The following is a 23870-nucleotide window of genomic DNA, read 5'->3' on the forward strand; positions in this document are numbered from 1 at the left end:
ATTGTAGTTATGAATTAAAATTTTGAATGTATCCAATTTAGGGATAAGACTACGACAATTCCACTGTAAAACAGTGATATCTCCGACCTCTCTATTTGAATTAGACATCAAGAGAGATAATCATTGCAAGGAGGGGCCATGTTTGCATCAATTGTTGCAAAATTGTCTTTAATACTGGAAGCATTGAAATGACAATGGTTCTGATGGAGTCGGAAACGTTAAAACACTTGAAGATTTGATCCAAAAGGTCAGACAACTTTATAAATCCCGATTGGGAAGTTGAGCTGGACGGAAAAATAGGGACAGTTGGGGTTTTTGATGTCCCCTCGAGTGCTGGGTCGTTCGAAGGTGAACTATTCCCACGGAAGCCAGGAGGAACCTGATTTTGCTTGTCCGCTGCACTCGTTTTTTTAGGCAAGCTAACAGGGGATATCACCGGAGGGACTTGTGATTGAATTTTGGGAGTGGTCACATTTTTGCGCCGGGGATTCCCTTGGGAAATAAACGGTGTACCCCCGTGAGCTGTGTCCGCTTCCATTTCGTCAACTGGCAACGTGGAAAAGATATTGTGTGAGGAGATTGGATGTTGTTGTTGTTGGGCCTGTGGAGAAGCGCCCTTTAAAATTTCCGCAAAAGTGCGTTTCGAGCGTTCCTTTAAAGAGCGCTTCTGTTTCTCCCAGCGACTCTTGTAATTTTCACAAGCTGAGAGCTCATGTGGGGTCCCCCCGCAATATGGACACTTATGCTCAGTCGCACTGCAGGATTTGCCCACATGTTGCTCTCCGCAAGTGGCACAGCGCTCCTTGTTGGCGCAGTAGTCTGCTGTATGACCAACTGACTTGCATTTGTTGCAAGTCATGGGCTTTGGCACGAAGAGACGCAGCGGAAGCCTCAATTTGTCCACCATAACGTAGTCAGGGAGGGCGGAACCAGCAAAAGTTACTCGAAACGAGTCGGACGGCGTGAATTTTGTTTTTCCCTCTTCCTGGGACACTTTTCCTAATTGATGGCAGTCCAAAATTTTAACTTTCGTCAAAGGGAGCTTTTTAAATCTGCCATCTCCCTCTTTTATTAATGAGCTCGTCAGACCCGTTTCTGTGATCACCCCCGAAATTTCTACGTTATGGCAGGGCACATAGACGCGATATTCTAGTACGAACCTATTGTCGACAACAATCTCGTTAGCTTGCTTCCGATCAGCCACGACAACACGCAGTTTGTTCGGTCGAACCTTTCTAATTTCGACCACGGAGGAATAATTTTTTGTCAGATCTTTCATGATCTGAATGACGTTGAGCGATTTCCCGTTGGGTTTTGGCCGGAAGAAAACAACCCATGGGCCAGATCCAGATGCATCTTCTGGATAGACCTTGACACGCGGAGAGGGGACAACTGCGGGGGAGGACGAGGTCGATTGTTGAGCGGGAGCGGGAACAGTTGGGCTGGGAGGCAAGTTCGGGAGATAATCGGAAGCGGGAGCGGGAGATTGAGGGGGCGAAGTGGAAAAGTTTGCCAATTTTCTTGAAGGGGGCTTGTTGAGGTTGATTAACTCTTCCTCTGAAAAGACATCGTCTGAGGGGGGAACGCGTTTAAGCGACTTCCCAGTAGTTAGTGAGGAGGAAACATCAGATTCAATGTCCATATCAAGAGGATCGCACTCTGCCATTATGGCAGATATACAATTATACTTTTTCTTTTTTTTTTTTAAATCCTTAACCTAATATATATATATAAACTAAAAACCTTGAAGCGCACGGTGCGGATGATTTGTAATGGTGCTCCAATCGAACCACGTGATGATCGCTTGGCACAACAGCAATGGTGTATCGCACCACAATACGATGACGAGGAACGGCACACGCTCACAGCGCCCGCAGTGGAGGACTTCTCCCTCCCGCTGGTTGTGATTACTTATCACTTCACTCTCGCAATAAAGAAAACACCGTTAGAGCGACACAATCACTTCAGCGAAACCGATAACGGTATTGTTCCAACACAATAACGGACACGAACAACTTTGCGTCCGGCGGCTTCGGACTGCGCGAGCTGACTGAAACAAAATTATAAAAATATATAATTTCATCTATACTTTTTATAAACACTAACAGTTCGGCTGAAGAGTTCATAAGGTTGACGTCTAGATGGCGCCTCTTGCAAGAATCTACTTGACTATCACAAAACATCATCTTTCAATGGATACGTGTCAAAATTTGACAGACATAGTCGATTCGTTCGTGAATTACAGCATTGAGAGTAAAGCAATTTTTGTTATTGTGAAAAAAATGGAAAAATTACAATTCAATGAAAACGATGGCAAAATTGCATGATCCAATTGCTTCCGCATCCACCGTATTCTCCAGATCTGGTTTCTGTTCGCAGACCTGAAAAGAATGGTCGCTGGCAAGAAATCTAAGACCGATGATTACCGAAATTGAGGCCTATTTTGAGGAAAACCCGAAAGAGTACTATAAAAATGGTATCAATTTGCAAGATCGCTATAATCGCTGTATCGCCCTCGAAGGCAATTATGTTGAATGATAAAATTGAATTCTGCAAAAACAAAATTTTACTGTGTTACCTGGAGGCGATCTGGCGAAGTGGTAACATCCATGCCACTCACGCTGAAGATCACGAGTTCAATTCTCACTTCCGACATTCTTACAAAAAAATGGAAGTAAAGTGACGGACCAGCCAAAGGTGTTGAAAGTCACTATAATACAGATATAAAAAAAACCTAATAAACTTTTCAGCCGAACTGTTAGAACTACCGACAGTTTTTATATGAGGGGCCTAGAATGAAAGGGGTGTAAGTGATTTGATCGATTTCTCTACATCGACTCTCTCTTTTGGTCATAACTTAGCTGCAAATACATTCCCAGCTGTATTTGACAATGTGGAAGATAGGTCAGAACCTCATCTATCGGATACTATAGCAAATTTAAATTGGAACGTTTTTGCAGTTGAGTTATTAACTAAAGAAAAAGTTGATGAAGAAAATCGAGCAAGTCACTTACACCCCTTGCATTCTAAGCCCCTCATATACCTTTTTTTTATATTTAGATGTCAGAATATAAATTTTTCAAAGGAAATAAACTTTATTTATAAGAAGTCATAACATTATTAGAAAATACTGAATTTCAAGCTAAATTCTTGTGAACAAATGATAAAACCGGTCATTTTGACCGGTTGGTAGTTCTAGTGTTAATTTACATTACGGGTAGTTTGTACTACTATTTCATACGAGACCCATATTATAGGACCTTGGGATGTGTTATTGTTGTCAGTTCATCTTCAAATTGAAAGAAATGGGTGGGTTATATCTATGATATAACCGCAATGTTGACGTGGGACTACCGTGGCACAGTGGGGAATCGCTGGCCATCGAGCAAAAAATGAAAATTGCCTCAGTTTCGTAATATTTTTTTTTCTTGCTATAATATTCAAGTGCTTAAGGTGAAGATGCAAGCTAGCCACAAATAGCTGCCACAATGGCGCTCATTTCTTTCATCTCCCTCCCTCACCCCTCGCCAGAAAATCAATAATATTGGGAAACAGTGTGAAGAAAATGATCGTTTTCGCACACTTTCCATCAAGTAATATCAACCAAACTCTAATCGATTACTCAAAAGATAATGAATTTTCATCTGTTGTCGCACTGTATAGTGAAAAACGTTGGAAAATTCGAGCTAGTGCTTTGAAAGTTAAATTTTAATTTTTCAATTTTCGGCAATGGTTTTGTTTGTATTGGTAAAAGGATCGCTATTTTTTCGACACTGATGCCAGACAACATCATGGAAACAGCTATAAAAACCACTCAATAAAATGTTATTCCTGAGTCATAGCGTTTCATGTCATGAAAATCAATAGAATAAAATTGTGTTGATATCAAAACAACTATTATTTTTACGTTTAATGAGTCTATAATGAGAAATTTTAGCAACTTTAACATTAAGTAAGAAAAATGTATTGCAGAGCCATGCTTTCAAAAACAGTAAACGGAAAAGTATTACATTCAATCAAAATGCCTCGGCCAACGAAGAGAAGGGTTAAGGCTCTCTAACGTGAATATGTGAAAACAATACGATCAACGAAGGAAAATATTAAGAAATTATCAACATCGAGTTACTATGCAGAAGAACTTGTTATTACCAAAAGAGCCCCAACTCGCATGTGTTATAAATTTGCTCATGTTACGATCGCGTATAATCAGAATTTAACTTCATATGCAAATGCACCTTCTATATATATTTATATTTGCAATTGTTAACATATCGTTCACAGATTTTAGTTTAGTATTGAATTAATCTATTTACGTGTGCTTTGATCTTCTCTCACAAACACTATTACCCCATTTTTACACGTGGGTTTATCTATACTACTACAATGGCTAGCTTCCACCTTCACCTTAAGCGTATACTTTCTGGATTATCTTTATGGCTTAGTGGAGGTACACTGTAAATGCTTCAGTGTGAATATTGAATTTGCATATTTATTGGTGATCTTATTAATGACTGCTAACAATACTAACCAATAAAAAAATAGATTCCAAAATAAATAAACATAGCTTAATAAATATGCAAATAACAATATAATAGACAAAGGTTACAAGATAAGCAGAAAATTAAAATCATCCGTGAATCCGTAGGATTATGTTAGTTTATGCCTCTCTTTATCCTTCCTATACTCGCGCATAGGTATGACAGACCGAGAATGAATGAGGTGGCTGAATAAAATGACAATCAAAACTGAATGAAGTTAAGTAAAACATATTTTCAGGAGTTTTTTCATTCAATTATATCTTTTTCTTTGAATAATACCAAAAAAAATACACAAAAATACAAATACACAGAGACGCGCACAGTCTGTGAGTACACGAGTTTTTCACGCGAGTAAAAGAGTGTTAATCTATTTATTCCGATCTCCACTCATCGCCAAAGTTCACTATTGGGAAACGGCGGAGGTACAGTTGTTTACCGTATATTCCAATAATCAGATGCGCTACCTTCAGACTATAGATGAAAAAATTACGTATCACGTTGGAGCAGATCCATCAGTTATGAAGTTATAGCTGGCGTTGTAGGAACCCAACAAAGGCAGTGATATTCAACGGAAGCTACTGAAACACTCGCAAGTTTTCAACTTTTCAGTATAAAAATTATCTCTTATCAAACTGTATGTATAAAAAACCTTACACTTAAGATATGAGCATTGAATACATTCTGCTTTGTATTGGTGTGGCGGTGAACTGTATGTGTCGCGACAAATACAAAAAATCTCACACAATCTCTTGAGTATTGCTTTCAGTTAAAATATCTCGTATTTTCATAATTTCAATCCAAACAAAGAAAATACATCCAAACATTCAATACATTCGATAAACTCTACTCGAAAATGTTACCACTTTTCGTTAAAATGCAATTTGATTTTTTCGTTTAAATTTGGTCACTCCGTCTGAACGCATTCTCATCTGTAACGATGCAATCGTTCACCTTCCTATCTTACCTGGCTTTTTGTTTTGTTTTCACGATATGATACAGTTTTTATTGTCTTTCTCATAAGGATGGCTACTTTGCAGCTGCTTCCGTTTGCGGGCGCACGCGAGCGAGTTGTTTGGCATATAGTGGATCCGGGTTCCGCCGTAGGTTCTCCGCATGGGAAGCTCGTACACGGTATCGTCCGCACTGGAGGAACTGGACGAACAGGTGGAGCACACGCTTCGCGCATCCGAATCATCCTCCTCCTCCGGATGGGATTGGTGGTGTTCCGCTTCCACCTCATGCTGGTGGTGGTGGTGAGCACGCGATCGTCGGCGGGGCGATTTGCGGGTCGAGGAGGGTCGCTCCTGCTGATGCCGCTCGTAGGCATAATCCGACGAACGGTGGTGATGGCTGCCCGAGCGGCGCTTGGACGACGACTTGGAGGAACGTGACCGGGAGCTGCCACCCGCCCGACTGCAGTAGCTCTTCGATCGGGGCAACGAGTCCTGGAAGTCACCCTCGAAGCGGACTTCTTTCTTAATAACTGAAAATTGGATAGAGATGATTTCAGATGATTTCAAGAATGAATCGATGTGATAAAGAGGATGATGATGAGGATGACTCACCTCATACCCCTACAAAGGTTTGAACAGACCGATTCATCTAACAGATGATATTTATGTTTAACCAAATTAAGGGACCAGTATTATAAAACAAAAATCAAAGCGAACTAGCTCTGTTGCAGACATGAATTCCTTTTTATCGAATATTCCAAATAGGCAAAAAACTGCAAAAGAAAAACAATGGTCCTATCCGCCGTATTGACATTGACATAATCATATTCTCTAATTCAGGCCCAATGTTTTTTCAAGGCATGTCAAGAAAATTTCCAACCCGGATATTGGGTTGGACCAGGTGGAGCAGGACTTGGCAAGAATCGGTGCAGCCGGGAGTTGGAGAACTGCAGCCATGGATCGGGTTTATTGGAGAAGAGTAGTGAATCAGATCTAATCTCAATGGAATGTAGAGTCATAGTAAATAAATATTGGGAATTGAACCCAATATCTAGAAGTGTCTACTTAGAACATGACAGAGAATTGTCACAATTCAGCAACACTCGATATAACCATACGACAAAAGGATAGTTTACGACAATTCTGAATGAGATATCCCCATTCCAGTTTCCAATTCGGACCCCACATAAAAATTGCATTGCACAACGCTCATTATTTTTTTTACAATATATATATTGACAAAAAAAAATTACTATTAATTGCCGATTACTGCAATTGATAATAATCGACTGTCTTTTTTCGTCAGGTTCACTGATCAACTCAATACTTTGGTTGATCAGCAGAACACTATTACCCCTTTCCCGTACAACATCGAGCGCTAGAACGCTCAGCGGAATAGTGAAATCACTTGATGTGTAACGTATTAAATAATACGGGAAGGGGTTAACGAAATTACTGTTAAATTTATCTGCAATAATTTGGTCTGGCAGTTTTTGTGACCCTGCGAAAACTATGGATCGCGGTATAGTATTTTTAGAATTTAATAATGTTTTCAATATCTTCCATGGTCCTTTGCTATTATCATGATGTTCATCGATATTCCTCTGTATGTATTCACTTCTGGCCTTTTCCAAGGCCTATGAATATATGTTCCGCGCCAAGGTGTACATATTCCAATCGTTTTCTAAATTAGTTCTTGAAAACTTTCTGTACTTTTTGTCTCGTTTGCGACGGAGGGGCAGCAGATTCAAAGAATACCAGCTGTTCGAGTTGTACAAATCAATATAGTTTCCAGCTAATAATGTATTCGTACACCCTCTCTCAAAATATTAGAACAGCTACTATATCATTTAGATCAAGTATTCTCAAACTATTTTGGCCGGAGACCCCTTTTACAGGTTGAAGTGATACCATCGACCCCTATAGCCACTCGACGTAATCTTCTCATCAAGAAATAGAAGTAAAATTCAGTAAATTCTTCTTCTTCTTCTTCAATGGCACTAACGTTCCTAGAGGAACTTCGCCGTCTCAACGTAGTATTACTTGCGTCATTTTTATTAGTACTTAGTTGAGATTTCTATGCCAAATAACACGCCTTGAATGCATTCTGAGTGGCAAGCTCTAGAATACGCGTGATCACAGTGCAAGTCGGAGGAAATTTCTTTGACGAAAAATTCCCCCGACCAGAACGGGAATCGAACCCGAACACCCGGCATGTTGGTTATGACGCTAACCACTCGGCCACGGAAGTACAAAATTCAGTAAATATCAGGTGTAATTTATAATTATTAATACAAATTACAAAAATAATACTCTCTACTATTATATAAGTCATTTTTATAACAAGTTGGTTCACTTAACACAACTTATGCAGTATCTTGAAAGTTTCAAATATGAACTTGTGTTAATTAATAGGGATCGATCTTTAGATCTCATCGACCCCTGGGAAACCGATATTGACCCCAAGGGATCGATATCGACCATTTTGAGAACCCCTGATTTAGATGCCCAGTAGGGTGGCAGCGAAAATGGTCACGTCAAATTTCAAAAACCGACCATTTACATTTTGTTTATTGGTCCAAAAAATGATCTGTGCAAAGTTTCAGCTCAATCGCACATGATTTAGGGGTACCTCAAAGCACTCAAAGTTTTGATTTTTTCATCCTCGAAAATCTTCCAAGAGGGGAGTAAAGGAAATTTAGAAAAATGCATAAAACGTCGAGATATGGAGTTATCACGAAAATAAATGTTTGGCCGCAAATCGACTTTTCGGGACTTAGCCTGGGTGGCCAACAAATCAAAACATTGAGTGCTTTGAGGCACCCCTAAATTATGTCCGATTGAGCTGAAATTTTGCACAGGTCATTTTTTTTGAACCAATAAACAAAATGTACATGGTCGGTCCTATAAATTCGATAATAATTTTTTTCCATACCTTCATTGCCTCTCGCATCTCATTTATCTCACCCAGTTATTAGGTGGCCATTAGTGGTATGATCAACTTTAATAAGCGTTGCAAAAGTTTTTACCCATCTGTGCGTTGGTCCCGTACGAAAGAGAGCATGATGGTTGTATCAAATGTGGTTACGGATGTTGGAAGCAAGGCGTAGTATAGTCCTGCAGCCGGCGTAAGAAGGGCATACGATAACGTGCATAAAGGCTGCATGCGATGCGCTCACCGAATGGTGGAACGCAAGGCGGAGCACAGTCTCATAAGCAGCGACGTAGTGAGGGTAGACAGCGTCCCCAGCAAACTATGAAAATGGCGCCCCAAAAAATACCACTTTATTCGATTTTTCCCTAACTTTGAGTTTCTGATATTTTGAGAAAGCTGCTCCCTTATACCAAAGTTCACTTTGAGTAGTTTATCCGTATTTAGAAGGTTAGGAAAAATCATTACCAGCTTCGCTTATTCGCTAGTCAAATCTCTGCCTTGCATGCTTTAACTGAAGCAAAATGGTTCTCAATTGCATTTGAATCAAGATCTGCCAGCGATTCATTTTCGATCGAAAAAATTGCCAAGCCATTGAGTCGGTCTTGGTTCATTTTAGAACGCAGATAATTTTCAATCAATTTACGATTGCTGAAACTGTGTTCGCACGATGCGCGGGTTTGTGCCATTTTTACTTTAGTATAAACCAGACTAGCAAGCTCTTTCATTCCAACACAAAAATTGCCTTTCAATAACACAAACATTATTTAGAAGTATGCGTTCTTATAATGCAGCTTAAGAATTAGAGTGTGTTTCAGTTAGAATTTGGTCGGTTATTTTTATTCGTTTCAGCGCCCCTAGTTGTCACATCGAGAAACTATTGACAGCGTTTTGATCCGGGTGGTTTGTTTATTTAGTAGTACAGAATTCGTCAAGGTTGAAGGATACACCCAAAAGCTATCGACGATGGAACGCGAAAGGCGAAAAAAATCGCACAATCACATTGAGAACCTGACGTGGTCGGGAGGAAAGATTGCAAAATTCTTCAAATTTCCAAAATCGACTGTGAATGTGAGTGATGCTTCTGAATCCGGACGCTTTTTAATCCTGACACTTTTTCATTACATTCAATATCATTCCTAAACCATGACATTTTTTGCATGTTGAATTAATGTGACTGATAGTTACTATTGTGTCAATTTAGTTTAGTATCAAACATAGTGCCTAGCTGTTAACAAACAAAAGGTAAAAAATCAAAAATCAATGTGAATTTCACAAACCCATGTCCGGAATAAAAAGCACATTCAGAAAATGCTTTTAAATCAAAAGTTGACGATTAAATTTCTCATTGAAGGAGTTGCATAAGGGTATGTTAGAAGACTTAGCATGGAGAATGGAGTGTGGAGTAAATATTTTCGACCCGGGAAACCGCAAAACTCTTCGGTATACAGCACGGGGTCGATCAACGACCCGTTTGTATGTACGTGGGTAACTTCGTAACTTTGTCTGTAACCCCATCAATACGGCTATCAAACGAAAGAGATTGACTAGTTGAACACGGTTGTTCATGAAAAATGCAAATCCAAAATGGCCGCCACCACAAAATGTTCAAAAAAATTATTGGGTCTGATCACGAACGTCACTTCACGGTGAAAACGAAAAGAATTGTATGCGATTTGTATGCATTTCATTCCGTTTTCACCGTGAAGTGATGTTCGTGATCAGGCCCATTATTTTTTTCCAAAACTGCATCAATATGTGTATCAAATGATGGGGTTGACTATTTGAACACAAATTCAAAATGAGCCACGCAGATTTTCATTTTCTACAGTTAGATGTTTCGTTACATGTCCCTCGATTTTATTCTAGTATCATCGATGCCCTATATTGATGAAGAAAGGGGTGTGGTAACTACTAACTGCTACCTGCCTTATTATTTTCTAGCTTTTAGTACATCATCTGTATTATTATTATGTTTAATCACAATGAGACCGTTGAACTTGAGAAGTGTTTCTTACTTATTTATATTTTTAGTTCTTAGTACATTATCTATACCATAAGTATATTTTTCTACAATTTCTTTAAAACAATTTCTTTAAAATTTTGGATTTGCATTTTTCATAAATAACCGTGTTCTACTAGTCGATCTCATTCGATTGATACCCATATTGATGGTGGTTCTGAGAGAATATGTAACCAGCTATTTTGTAGTGGCCGCCATCTTTGATTTACATTTTTCATCAATAATTGTATTCTACTAATCAAGCCCTTTCATTTGATATATATATATATATATATATATATATATATATATATATATTATATATATATATATATATATATATATATATTATATATATATATATATATATATATATATATATATATATATATATATATATATATATATATATATATATATATTATATAAATATATATATATATATATATATATATATATATATATATATATATATATATATATATATATATATATATGTATATATATGGCGCCATCTTGTAGTGGTAATCTTGTAAAAATACAATAAATAATTGAATTAATAATTTCTCACAAAGAATTGCAAGCATGATCAAAAAAGTGTCCGGATTTAAAATCATGACACGATGAAAGAAACTTCAAATTTTGAACAAATATAACATGATTTAGTGGAACTCTGTGATTCATAACTTAGATGAAGGCCTTCTAATACTATAGGAACGCTAATTTTTCATGCTATGATATGTCAATATTTTTCAGTAGTTGAAGTTATATTCGTAAGCGCTTAAGTGTCCGGATTTCGAAGCATTACTATAACGTATTCAAACGTTACCGGGATTACGTCGAACACCGATGAAAACTTGAAGAAAGTGAAAGTGATTGTGCTTGAAAATCGTCATACCAACTTAAGAGAGATGTCTAATGAAATTGGCATTGCATATGGAACGGCACATGAGTACCTTCCTCCGGGCTAGACAGTGAACAAAGAATATTATTTATCCATTTTGAAGCGTTTGAGAGATGATGTAAGTTGCAAACGACCAGAAATGTGGGTCGACAATTCTTGGATTTTCCATGATGATAACGCGCCATCGCACTGAGCCAGAATTGTACTGAATTATTTGACCAAACATTAAGTAAAAACCACCGAGTAAGCACCGTATTCACCTGATGGTCCCGTACGACTTTTATTTTGTTTCCCCAGTTGAAGTTGCCACTTCGTGGAAAAAGATTTCAGTCGATCGATGAGATCAAAGAGAATGCGACGAGGGAACTAAAGGCCATCCCTTCGTTGGTCTACCAGGGATGCATGGAGGACTGGGTCAAGCGTTGACACATGTGATGAATCGTATTTTGAAAGAGATAAAATAAATTTGCCTGAAATTTAACTCTATTTTGTTTTATTCAAAAATCCCGGTACTTTGCGATCATAGGGTATGTAAAAATTGATTTTTAGACAAATAGTCGGTAACAAATTTTACCTTGTCAAGCGTAGGGTAGGTTCAAATTTGTTTAGGCAGATAAATTTGCCCATAAGTTGATGATTTGGCAAGGGATCTGTAGTTGTGGAACGAAGACAATGGTTGTCATCACTGGGGCAACAATTACTAGGAGCAGTGTCTTCAGAACAGGATTTTGCCATTCATTCTATCACACGAAGGTCCAGTGAAGTTCTGGCCTGACTTGACAAGCTGCCATTACAGCCGGGATGGCATCAAGTGGTATATGGAGAACAAAATCGACTTCATTGAAAAAACCAAATCAATCCACCAAATTGTTCGAATTTTCGAGAGATACTGGACAATATCAAAGGCAAATTGAAGGCAGAACTATCAAAAAAACAATTCAAATGCACTACTTTCCCAAGAAGATAGCAAAAACAGTTACCAGCAGTACTGTGCAGAAAATGATGGGTGGTATCACACGAAATGTTCCAAAAGTCATCCGAACAGATGACGAATAATTTTCATGTTCTTTTAACTTAAAGTTGATAAACCTGTTTCCTATGCTGAGAAATGTCCCACTTTATGCGACCAAATTCTAACTGAAACAGGCTTTAACTGTGAAACATCGCACGGCTATTCGCGGCCTATTTCAGCGTCATTCCGCCCCTCTGTATTGGCTCCATACATCTGTTTTGCATTGTATGGAGAGGCGCCCAGGTATGCGTAGCGAATAATCAAAAGGGTATTGATGTAATGTGTTGGGTGTTTCAATTTTGCGAAAATAAGAGAGAGGTTATTGGTTTTATTAATGGACGGACAGATGAAATATAATAATTATGAAATATAATTGTAGGAAAAAATGATATTCAAAATTCCTGGATTTTGGCGCCTCAAAGAGAATGCTTTTAATTCCTCGTTTCACGTTTCTGAAATTGACTATTTTGTATATTTTTTGATTTAATTTAGTCTGTACAATTTTTCTAGTTTCTTCACTCTTTTTTGTTAGACTCAACTGGTTTACCATAATCACTGAACGAGCCTTACGAGCAACGACATTGGCACAACTTTCAATGTTATTAATATTATTCAGAAACACCTTTTCTTTCAAAGTTCTTTTTTGCATCAATTCATTATTGTTATTCATCGGTATAATTTTTATAACTCGGAGTGTCCAAATTGGCATTGATTGTGCTTGGGCTAACATGTCGCATCCTGTTCATAACAGCTGTGTCTAAATAGGTTTTTTTAGAGAATAAGCTTTATACAGCCATTCCATGCCAAACCGATATAGTGGTTCTCAGAAGTTCGTGAAATCTCTGCTTCCAAGAAAAAATATAAAAAGTATAGCGCACTCTATCTTTTACCATGTAAACTATAAACAACAAAAACAGTTAATAATTACAAAAACAAAATCTACTTTCTCCGCAAGTGTGATGTATTTTTTCAAAGAAGACTAGCTCATTAACTTCATTGACTTCAAATCTAAATCGGTTCAGTATTTCAAAATTTATGAATTTTTAAAAGAAGGCCATTTTTGGAAAAAAAAAGAGGAAAACAACATTTTTCGTACCATCGGTCAATTTTGAAAAATTATAACTCAAAGCGAAAAAAATCATATATCTTATTTTAGGATATATTATGTAAACAAAATCAGCTTTCCAGAAAAAAAATATAGCATCTTTGTTCCCGAGACCCTGTAAACCATAAAAAACAAATTCATTCAATAAACAGAAAACAGAATTTTTTGCAAATGTATTTTTTTTAAAAAGGACTGGGTAATTAGCTTTAATTTGACATGGTGATCATCCGAATCGGTGGGTACTCACATATTAGCGTCACCAGACCCAAAATTCGATAGATAGCAATTTTATTGTTCACACGGACACTCAGTTGTCTTTTGTATTTTTATTTGCACTGTTTTGTTATTTTTTAGTGCTACGAAAATGCGTATTTGGGATTTGCGGTATATAAGTATGAACGGCTCATTGGCTTTAATTCGATATGCCGATCATCTAAATCGGTTCAGTGGTTCAAAAGTTATGAATTTTTGAAAAAAGTCATTTTTGAGGAAAAGTTAAAAATATTGAACTTGCAAAAGCAATGGATTTTATTTTCGTAATCATTGATTGTAGTTGTTTTTTATTGTTTTCATGGGTTTGAACCAAAGGGCGCTAAATAACTATGGAAAGCTGATGAGAAAGCACTTTTAATAAAATGCTAGCTCATTGGCTTCAATTTGATATGTTAATCATCTAAATCGATTCAGTGGTTCAAAAGTTATTAGTTTTTGAAAAAAGTCATTTTTGGGAAAAAATGGAAAAAAAAAGATTTTTCGGACCACTTAAAATGGAAATGGGCACCCTAATAATAAAAAAAAGGTCTAATGCTTTGCGATAAAGAACAAAATTACCACCTCTGACGAAAATCTGAAAACCACTACATCTGTTCGGCATGGATAGTGGTTAGTAGCTGTGAGTGGCGCGGAAGAAACTTATTGGACAACCTAATATAAACAAAAAGACATGCTTTTTCAAGACATATTAAGTGAATGAAACCAAACAATTAAATATGCTGCTTTGTTCTTAATGGTAAGGAATATTTAGAAGATCAAGAGACTTTACGAAGGAAGTTACAATTTTGAGAATTTTAATATAAAATTTGTCATATTTCAGATCAAAGTTCTATTTGAAAATTAACTTACGGCTTTTCCGTAGACCGCATATTGACCTTCGTGGAAAAAAATCCTTCCAATCGGTGTGGAACGCTTGCTTTGCTTCTTTGTTTTTAAAAGGCAGTTCAAAAAATATTTTTTTCTAATAATCTAAATACGGTACAAATTGATGAAAAGACGAGACAATGAAAAATAGTCAAAAAACGGCACGTTTGGTCAACCTGGTAGTGAGAGGAAGTTTTTCCATCTCTTTTTTCAGTCCCAGAACATCTAAAACATCATCTCGCACGCCACATTTAAACGATAAACATTCGTCACATGCTACAAACTGAATATTCGTAATATCTGAAATCAGTTTAGCTGTTGCCTTCGTAAGTGAAGTACAGAGCGGATGAAATCGCGAACACACTTTAGAGGCGAACGAACTGCAAAGTTTAAAGCCTCTTAAAAATAAAGAATCGAATCGAATCGCGAACACATACCTAAAGTGTGTTTCAGGTAGAATTCGGTCGCTTATTTTTACTCACTGCGGCGCCCCTAGTAGTTGAGAAACTATTGCCAGCGTTTGGATCCGGATGGTTTGTTTATTCAGTAGTGAGAATTTTATCAAGATTGAAGGACACATTCAAAGGTAATCGATGAATGAAATTTTCAAAATCAACTGTAAATACCGTACTCAAACGTTACCGGGAGACCCTTACGTTGGATCGGGCGAACCCAATCAGGCGTAGAGGTGGAACATTTGACCGATCTCTATGAGTAAAATCGTTTCGAGCAGTCTACAACAACCGTGGGCTTTCATTGCGGGATTTGGTGGAAAAGTTCACGGGAAGCCACAGTACAGTTCGACCAATATGTATGCGAGAAGGCTTGCAACTGGACGTTGGTTGCTAAAATCCGTGCAGTGCAATTAACGTAACGTAAAAATGGATTTCGGACAAATATCCGGTAACAAGTATTACCTTGCTAAGCGTAAAGAGGGTGTTGCGGGTAGGTTCAAATTTGTTTCCGCAGATAGTTTGCCTGTAAGTTGATGATTTGGCAGGGGATCTGTAGTTGTGGAGAAAAGAAAAAGGTTTTCATCACTGGGCCAACAATGAATGAAAAGTTTACAAAGAGGAGTGTCTTCAGAACAGGACTTTGCACTTCATTCTACCCCCACAAAGGTCCGGTGAAGTTCTGGCCTGACTTGGCAATTACAGCCATTATAGCCTGGATGTCGTCAACACGGAGAACGGAGAACAAGATCAATTTCATTGAAAAAACTATCAATCCACCAAATTTTCCGGATCTTCGTCCCATGTAGAGATATTATGCAATTATCACAAAGACAAACTGAAGAAATGTGGTAGAACCATAAAAAACCTGCTTAAAACGAAAAGTGAAGGAACAACGTTCCAAATACGATTACCAGCAGTACTGTGCAAAATACGAAAAGATCCAAAATTCATTTTTTCCTTAAAGTACCTACAAAATGACAACCTTCCCTTTTATGGACGTTATTTCTGTGCTGAGAACTGTCCTACTTTATGCGACCAAATTCTAACTGCTTTACACAAGCAATGGATACTCACCTATTGGCGGCGGGGTTGGGAGTTCGACAATGGAGTGTGACGCATCGGAGGCATTGTGGATGGCATCGTCCGGGTCTATTGCACTTGCTTTGTCCAACGGGCTAATATCGTCAAAGGGTGGCTGAGTTTGGGGCAACTCCGGCATGGAAGAGGTCACCGTGGGATTCATCTTGGCTATACTGGGCGCTGCTGTTGATTGGTGCTCCGCCTGCCAGTTGTCTAAGCTGAGGCTCAAATCCGTGAGATCCAGCGGCTGCCGGCTGCGATCTTTGTGCAGTAGCCGGTTGAGTTCGGGCGAGCATTGGGGTATTCTCCGGTGGCTGGAATTCAACGGGGGAAGAGACTCGTGCTGTTGCGATTGATGATCGACGTGATCACTCGGTTCGGTGCAAGGATATGTTCGGGAGGAAATTGGCGAGGTTGCTCCACTGCCGGTGTACGTTTGTATGTTGTCATTGTCGACCGAAACGGAGAAAAATTGTTCGTTCAGTTCGGCGGCTGGAACAGGGCTAGACATGTTAGTGGATAGTTCCGCGTGCAAGTGTTTGGCGGGGCTGGAGTGGGGGGTACTCTGCTCACTGATTGGACTCTGCAGGGGTTCTGGTGACTTTGGCAAATGTGGGGGATACCCGGAGGTATCGTCTGTCGAACGTTGGCTCGCTCGGAGCCGATTTCGCGAGGGTAAAACAGTCGGCACGGATCCATCGGATGGCGTGGGTGGTTCGCCTTTACTGCACGCTATTGAGCAATAAATTTCTCCCCGCCTAGGCAAGAATGGTCGGCCAAGCAGAGAACACCGACAGGTACTGCATGCGAAGCAGTTATCCGTCGCGTGCCAATGCTGGCCATCATGGCTCATTTGACCCTGGTCAACACCGATCGGCTCGCTGCAGAAATCACAGTACTCGGCAAACATGGCGTCGAAACAGTGCAGACAATATGGTTTTCCATCTCGCATTATGTACCTGAAATGAATTAGCAATGAATTCAACCATCGTACCACCGCATCATTATCGTATCGAATCTTACCGTTGACCACCGAGCTGTTTGTCACATTCAAAGCAGGCAAAGTGTTTGATATGCCACGCTCGTCCCTCAGCTTCCGTGCACTCATCAGCGAGAATTATCTGATACAGAAAGAACCCATCGTCAGCGGTTGGGACAACTGTGTCACAAAAATGGACTAATTTACCTCATCACAGGCCGAGCATCTGGGCTTCAACGTCTCCGCATGGTGCCTTCCGCAGTACAGCTTGGCCTCTCGATGAAAATAGATCAGATCGACCAGTAGCTCCTTGCAGACCGAGCAGACGAAGCAAGCCGGATGCCAACAGGTACCGGGATCGAAGCGCGACGCGTAGACCCCCATGTCACCAGACGAAACACACTCACCGCACTGTGGAAAGACAGCATGATTTAATTATATGTAATGTGTTCGATGGGAAGGATGACATGACAAGATAACACACACACACACACACATACCCCATCACAAATCTGGTTCGTGGCGATCTGCTTCACAGTGCCCCTGCCGAGGGCTTCACGCTTTCGCTGAGCCGAGAACAGCTTCAACTCCTTGCGCTCTTCATCGGTCAGTGCATGGCAATATCGCACCTGGAACGAAACCAAATAAACAACAAAAGCTGATTAACAAATATTTGCTGCTTCGCGCGTTATTTGTTTCCGAGCCCCTTAAGGCGAGAGCAATAAACGTTGGAAATATGGTTTTTTATTCCTTCTGAGGCGGATTATTTCACTCACCTCGTTATCGTGGGGAGGAAGCTGCTGGAGCAGTTGACGGACACGGTGCCGCTCGCCGATGCTGTTGACATATGGAACCTTATCTTCCGGGATGGCCGAGAAGTAGAGATGAACCTGTTTCAGAAATGTAAAGTAACGTAAAGCGCTGATTAGAGAACGAGGATCTTTTGCTTTAATTGGGTTTCCCATGGACGAATGGTGTCTGTGGCCGGTTTGGCGAACTCGATTGACACACGCAAACCGATCATTCAGGGCCATTGCTAGCCGAAGTGTGTATATTTGTTATGCAAATTATGTGGGTCGGGAAGACGCTCAACGGCGTGTTGTTGGGAAGAATGATGATGAGCATGATCGACCCGACATCGATTCATTAATTAAATCAAGTTATCTTGAACCTGTTGCTGCGAATGTACGTAAGACTACATTTTTTTTTCAATTAAAATGTTCCACATAGTGTGTCAGGAGTTTGCACTAAACTGAGTAACACCTGAGAGTTTTTGATGACAAGAATTCGTTGAGTTCGACCAGAATATCAGAATCCAGAAGGTTGAGTTCTTCTGAACGACAATGCAGCGGGTTACAAGGCACTGTCAATGCCCATTTATACGTTGCTAGTAGTTGACTCGACAGTGAGCAGCTACTGGGCCGGTGAACTCGCTTGAAAATTGGTTGACTCTCCTTGTCCGTTCACACAGTGTGAGCTGCTGACGAGAAACTAGATACTACAGCAAATAATCAGAAACAGCAATCAGTTCCGAATTTAACAGATGATTCATCCGAAATCGACTTCCCCATTGGCAGTTTTCATTTCAGGTTTTCAGTTGCATTTATCATTAGACAATTTTATCGTGAAATACACACTAACCGTGTATAAAAATACTTTGTGTTGAATTTCTTCGAACTGAAAATACTATCCGAAAAAGCAGAAAGGCAAAAGGATTTGGGCCAGGTATTGGATGCAAGGAAAAGAAGCAACAAATACAATATTGGAGGAACTCTATGATGATGATCCTCTATAGCAGGGGTTTTTAGATTCTTTTATAGCAGATCACTTTTTACAGCAAAAATATTTGATGGAGTGCCTGCATTTTTTAATCGATAAAACAAATCTTATTTGCATTGACATTACCCAGCTGAAAACAATTCTGTCTCGGTTGCACGTCGCAGTTACATGATATCTGACCTGGAATAAACAAGATAGATCACCATATGCCCAGTGAAATTAAATTAAAGATTGTTTTTTCAAGGTGGCTTTTCAAGTGGGAGCATTTGCTATAACTTTGTGGAGCACAAATTTCCCGCGGAGCACCAATCGAAAATCCCTGCTCTAGAGTACAGAGCAGTGTTGAGAAAAACCCTTGAATGAGTGGAAACACTGTTGAATTTCATTGGTCCAAAAATACAACGCCAAGATACACTCATGAGGGATGCTATACCTGCAAGAGTAAAATTAAAAAACGACATTGATGTGCATTTCTGTTGGAATATCGTTCAGATTGTTGTCGATATTTTGACGTAGGACTACGTCTTTCATTTCTATACTGGAGTGTAAGTTCGAAGTTTCGAAAACGAAAGCGTTACGCCGGAGAACGAGATTTTGAGCGTCAATAGCTCCTAAACAACTAAACGAAATGGTATGATAAGCACTTCATTCGAAGGATAAAATGTCTACGCGTTATATGCTTGTTTCTTTTTGATCAAAAAACTTGTTTCAATAGCCCTAAAATTGCTTCCAAAACTTCATTCGTTCACTAATTTAATCAATACACATAAAAGATAGATCTGTGCAACGACGACATCGTACCCAATTAGGAACATCCGGGGTGCGATTATTACTAATTGAAGAAACACAAATGATTACTAAGCCACCGGCAGTCCTACGTCAACCTTGCGGTTATATCATAGGTATAACCCATCCATAGTTTTTTGGAATCTCGAAAGCATTCATAGCTAAGATAATTCCGGAAGTATGTGATGCTATAAATAACAGTCTAAAATATTTTTTTTATTTATTTCGCCTTGTCAGCAGCTTCGTGTACCAATTTGAATGAAAATGATAGTAGATTTGCAGGAGGAATAAATACACGTCAAAAACTGAAATATCGAATGAAAATGTGCTTTTTTAAATCGAATATGTATTCTGTTTTTTTTAGAACAATACTTTTTTTGCAAGTTGTGAGTGAATTTTGAATGAAAATTGTGCCTGATAATAATTCTATATTAGAGATTCTGAAGGAAACTATCCCAAAAAGAAAACGTGCCGCGCCAGCGTGCAAAAAAAAAAAGAAACAACGATTTTGTTTAAAAACTATGATGGTTTTATTTGTTTTTCCAATAAATTTCTTTCCAAAAAGTCTCTTCGCATATTTTTAAATCGCATATTTTTAAATATCTTAAAAATAGAGACATTTCTTTACATTTGGCAACCCTGATTCGAGCGCTAAATTCTGTTTTTGACGTTTTGAGGGATGCGAGGGCAAGTAAAATCAAAAAACTTTGAAGTAACTCACAGTAGTTTGGAATCGACCCTAACTCCTGAAAATCACGCCAACATAACTCAAAAATGAATATAGTTAGCTCTAATATTGATCGAAAGAAGATGGCGTTCAACTGCGGAAGCTGCGACAGACCGGATCTTGACGACATTCAGAAATTGCACAGGCATAGTTGTGAGCGCTGGGTGTGTTTCGATTATTCTGCGAATGATGGTAATCGTGTTTCTACTGCAAGTACCAATCCCGACGATACAGAGACACGACCAATGATGCACAAACACAAACCTGTTTGAATCACACGCGTTTCTCACATCATAAACAAACAGGGTGTTCATAATTCAAACGTTTTATGCACACATACCCTTTGTCGCAGTCATTGCTCTTCGTTTGTTTTCGTGCACAGAAAGAAATGATTCCTCCTCAAATATTTCTTTGCAGAATACTTTTTCACAGAAACGAACTAGAAATTGAGTTCGTATTGCAAAATTGCTTGAACTCAGAGGCTATGAGTTCATACACATTTTGCAAGTGTGATTAAATACTCCGTAGCTTTTTCCCTAGAAAAGAAAACATTCTTTGAATAGAAAGAAGCTTTTAATGAGATTTTTTTTCTCCGTGCATGTTGCCAATTAAAGTCCGGGGAACCGAGTGCACAACAGGGCGACGTCGTGCAAATAAATAAGTGAACATCCAAAATTAATTTTAGATGCATGTTTTCAGGAAAGTTTACACCTATTCTTCATATTTTGATCCGGGTAACTAAACATCTCCGCCACGCTCTATTCAATCTTAGTATTTGTTCAAATAGCTAATAATAGCGGATATTGCATAAATTCAATTTATAAATAAGGATATCAATTGTAAAACACGTTGATATCAATTGACACTTATTTTGTTCAGAACAGATAAAGAGGCGTACTTTATTCGCCCAAAATTTTAGACGAAACAGCCATTATCATGATAGGGAAGCATTTTTCCATGTCAACACACCAACACACCGTATATTGAGTGTTGGTGTTGTGGAGTTCAATTCGCTTCGTCTACTCCACACGCTGCCGTTGCTTGAGGTGAAAACGCAAGAGAAACTGTACACCATGTTCGAACATCATGTGAAACATTGGGATTGAACAATGTATAACCAAACATTCTACGAATACAAACATGTTACATTTTCAAACACAGGTACGAAAAAAATAAGTTTGTGTGCAAACACAAAACTGCGAGAACAGCGTGAACATTGTTCATCTCGTACGCAGTGTTTTATGTGAAACACGGAAGGCTGGTACCAGCCAAGAAAGATTATACCGTCAGAATCCTTAAGTTTGGACAGGATCGCAGTGGTATGCACGAAGAAGAGCCGAGGATAATCGCAGATGATGTAGATTGAAGAATATGTAAAGATTGAGATTTTTTTTCGGCTATTTGATTATTTTTTCCAGTCATTTTCGAATATCCCATAATGAAAAGCGTTCTAAAGGTTCATCCATTTGTCGACATATCGAGCTTCTCACGAGCCTAATAATCCGTTTAGGGCATGTCTGTGAGCTTCAAAGTACGAATTCGATGAATTTACTAAGGAATATGACATGACTACAGAATACGTCATTTTTGAAATATAAGATGGAACAATAAGTATCGAATGATAACCTCCATATCTTTATGTTTAATCCGTAAGATTTCAGCGCGGGAAATGAATAATATTCGAACAGAACAAATCTATTTCAATAAGAAATTGTTGTTGCTAATTATTCCTTTCATACGCCAAGGAGGTGGAACACGATTATAAACTAACGAAGATAACTTCTTTCGGTGTTACATACGAAAGAACCTTAATCGTTGCAACACAGATCAGTGCATTCGTGTTTTTGTACATGCGTGTCGACCGACGGCGTCCATAATTATCTCGGTACGTAACGCCAATGATGCCGAGGGAGCCCATTTCGTGACGTGTTGTGCTTCTGACGTAAATAGTACACGAGAGCACCTCAAAACAGTGATAATCTGTTTACTGGAGGGGTTGGGTGTACAACTCTTTAGTATCCGATGATGTTTCTTTTGATTTGAAAACATATATGGACAAATCTTTGTCTCGCAATTTACAAGAAGGTATCACACATCGCATTTTAGAAGTTCCATTTATTGATGGTCAATTCGGTTGGAAAGGTACATGTTTCACTTGCATCCTGTAAAATCTTCATAAACAGCGGATGATAATTCAGGAGTCGAGTTACAGTTTCGTAAGCAATAGTGTAGATGTTTTATCGATGTGAAAATGAATATCATACTGCCAACCTTATTTTAGACTTAGTAATTTTTTTAACCGGTAAACAATGGAAAATGTTGATGATGAGTGGTAGAAACGATTTTTCATGGTCAATGTAAAAAATAAAATCAGAATCGTTCCAGCAAATCAGACAAAAAAGAGTGCTTCTCTGTAAAATAGGGAGCATGCCAAAAAGTCTGGATAATCCTGAGACATCGGAAACATTGGCGTCATTGTTCAATGCTTCACTGCCAAAGAAAATTAAATAACAGGTATATTACATCGTTTGTATGATATACATGCTATACAATACAAACAAGTCTTGAAACAGACTGGGTGGAGTAAGCCCCAAAGATCGCTTCAGCTATTTTATTTATCACAAAGGAAAAAAATAAACTAAAATATGAACTGCATTGGATCACTCACTTAATTGTAATTAAATTTTATCGGAATGTATATATGCAAGCTTAACTGTGCGTCCTTTTTATGCCCGCGCATAAAATTACAGACCAGTTAGCGTCGCTCTTATTGAGGTGTTGGTTGTTTCTCGCTCGCTGGCTGATACTCGTTTCGTCAAATGTGAAACTGGTGAAAACATATAATATGTTTATACACGTCCGTGAACACTGGTACCAGAAATGCCAACCAATTTTGAAAAGCTGGAAAAATTCGAAATAAAAACCGCAAAAGCTGGAAGAATAAATTTTGTTGTCATTTTTTTATATTAGTAATAAAAATTACGTTCTACAGTTTCGATTTTACTGTTTGTGTTCATAAATTTTAACACTATAGACGAATTCCATGCCAACTCGAATGGCCGTTGGCAGCACCATTTTAGATAGAAAAAAATTTCGCGGACAAAAAAGTTATTTTAAAAAATAAAATTCATTTTTCTCAAAAACGTATTTTTTTAAAATTCCCAAAAATATATATATATGAATAGCCCTTAAAATTTCCAACAAGTCGTTCGGAAGTCGTTTCCATCGGAAGATGGGCATTTTTACAGGGAAAAAGTTTTTCGATCAACTTCTTCATGTTTTCTTTGAAAAAAATACAGCCAATCCTAATTTTGTTTAAAGTTAAGTTAGCGATATAGTGTATTCAACAATGTTTTAGGTCTTATTAAAATATGAACTTTTGTCGAAGACGTCAACATTCTATCTGTTATAGTTTCAGGAATATAAGTCATTTTTGTATGAAGACTCCTGAAAAAAAAATGTTTTGCTCGTAACATTTTTG

General features: G+C 38.4%; 1 protein-coding gene across 10 annotated transcripts in view; it reads right to left on the bottom strand.

Moving 5' to 3' along the window:
• Positions 1 to 5132: 5132 nt before the first annotated feature.
• The window catches only part of LOC129765348 (protein prickle-like), a 174977-nt gene continuing 156239 nt past the window's right edge, over positions 5133 to 23870 (bottom strand). For all 10 annotated transcript variants that reach the window (XM_055765549.1, XM_055765552.1, XM_055765550.1 and 7 more), the window contains 6 exons: positions 17874 to 17987; positions 17598 to 17726; positions 17305 to 17508; positions 17142 to 17239; positions 16113 to 17077; positions 5133 to 6021 (listed from right to left, as the gene is read on the bottom strand). In XM_055765549.1, the coding sequence (XP_055621524.1) occupies positions 5522 to 6021; positions 16113 to 17077; positions 17142 to 17239; positions 17305 to 17508; positions 17598 to 17726; positions 17874 to 17987 (2010 nt within the window). In that variant the 3' untranslated portion in view covers positions 5133 to 5521. The remainder of the gene's footprint in view (positions 6022 to 16112; positions 17078 to 17141; positions 17240 to 17304; positions 17509 to 17597; positions 17727 to 17873; positions 17988 to 23870) is intronic.

Source organism: Toxorhynchites rutilus, chromosome 2, assembly GCF_029784135.1.
Source record: "Toxorhynchites rutilus septentrionalis strain SRP chromosome 2, ASM2978413v1, whole genome shotgun sequence".
In the NCBI taxonomy this organism is placed as follows: domain Eukaryota; kingdom Metazoa; phylum Arthropoda; class Insecta; order Diptera; family Culicidae; genus Toxorhynchites; species Toxorhynchites rutilus.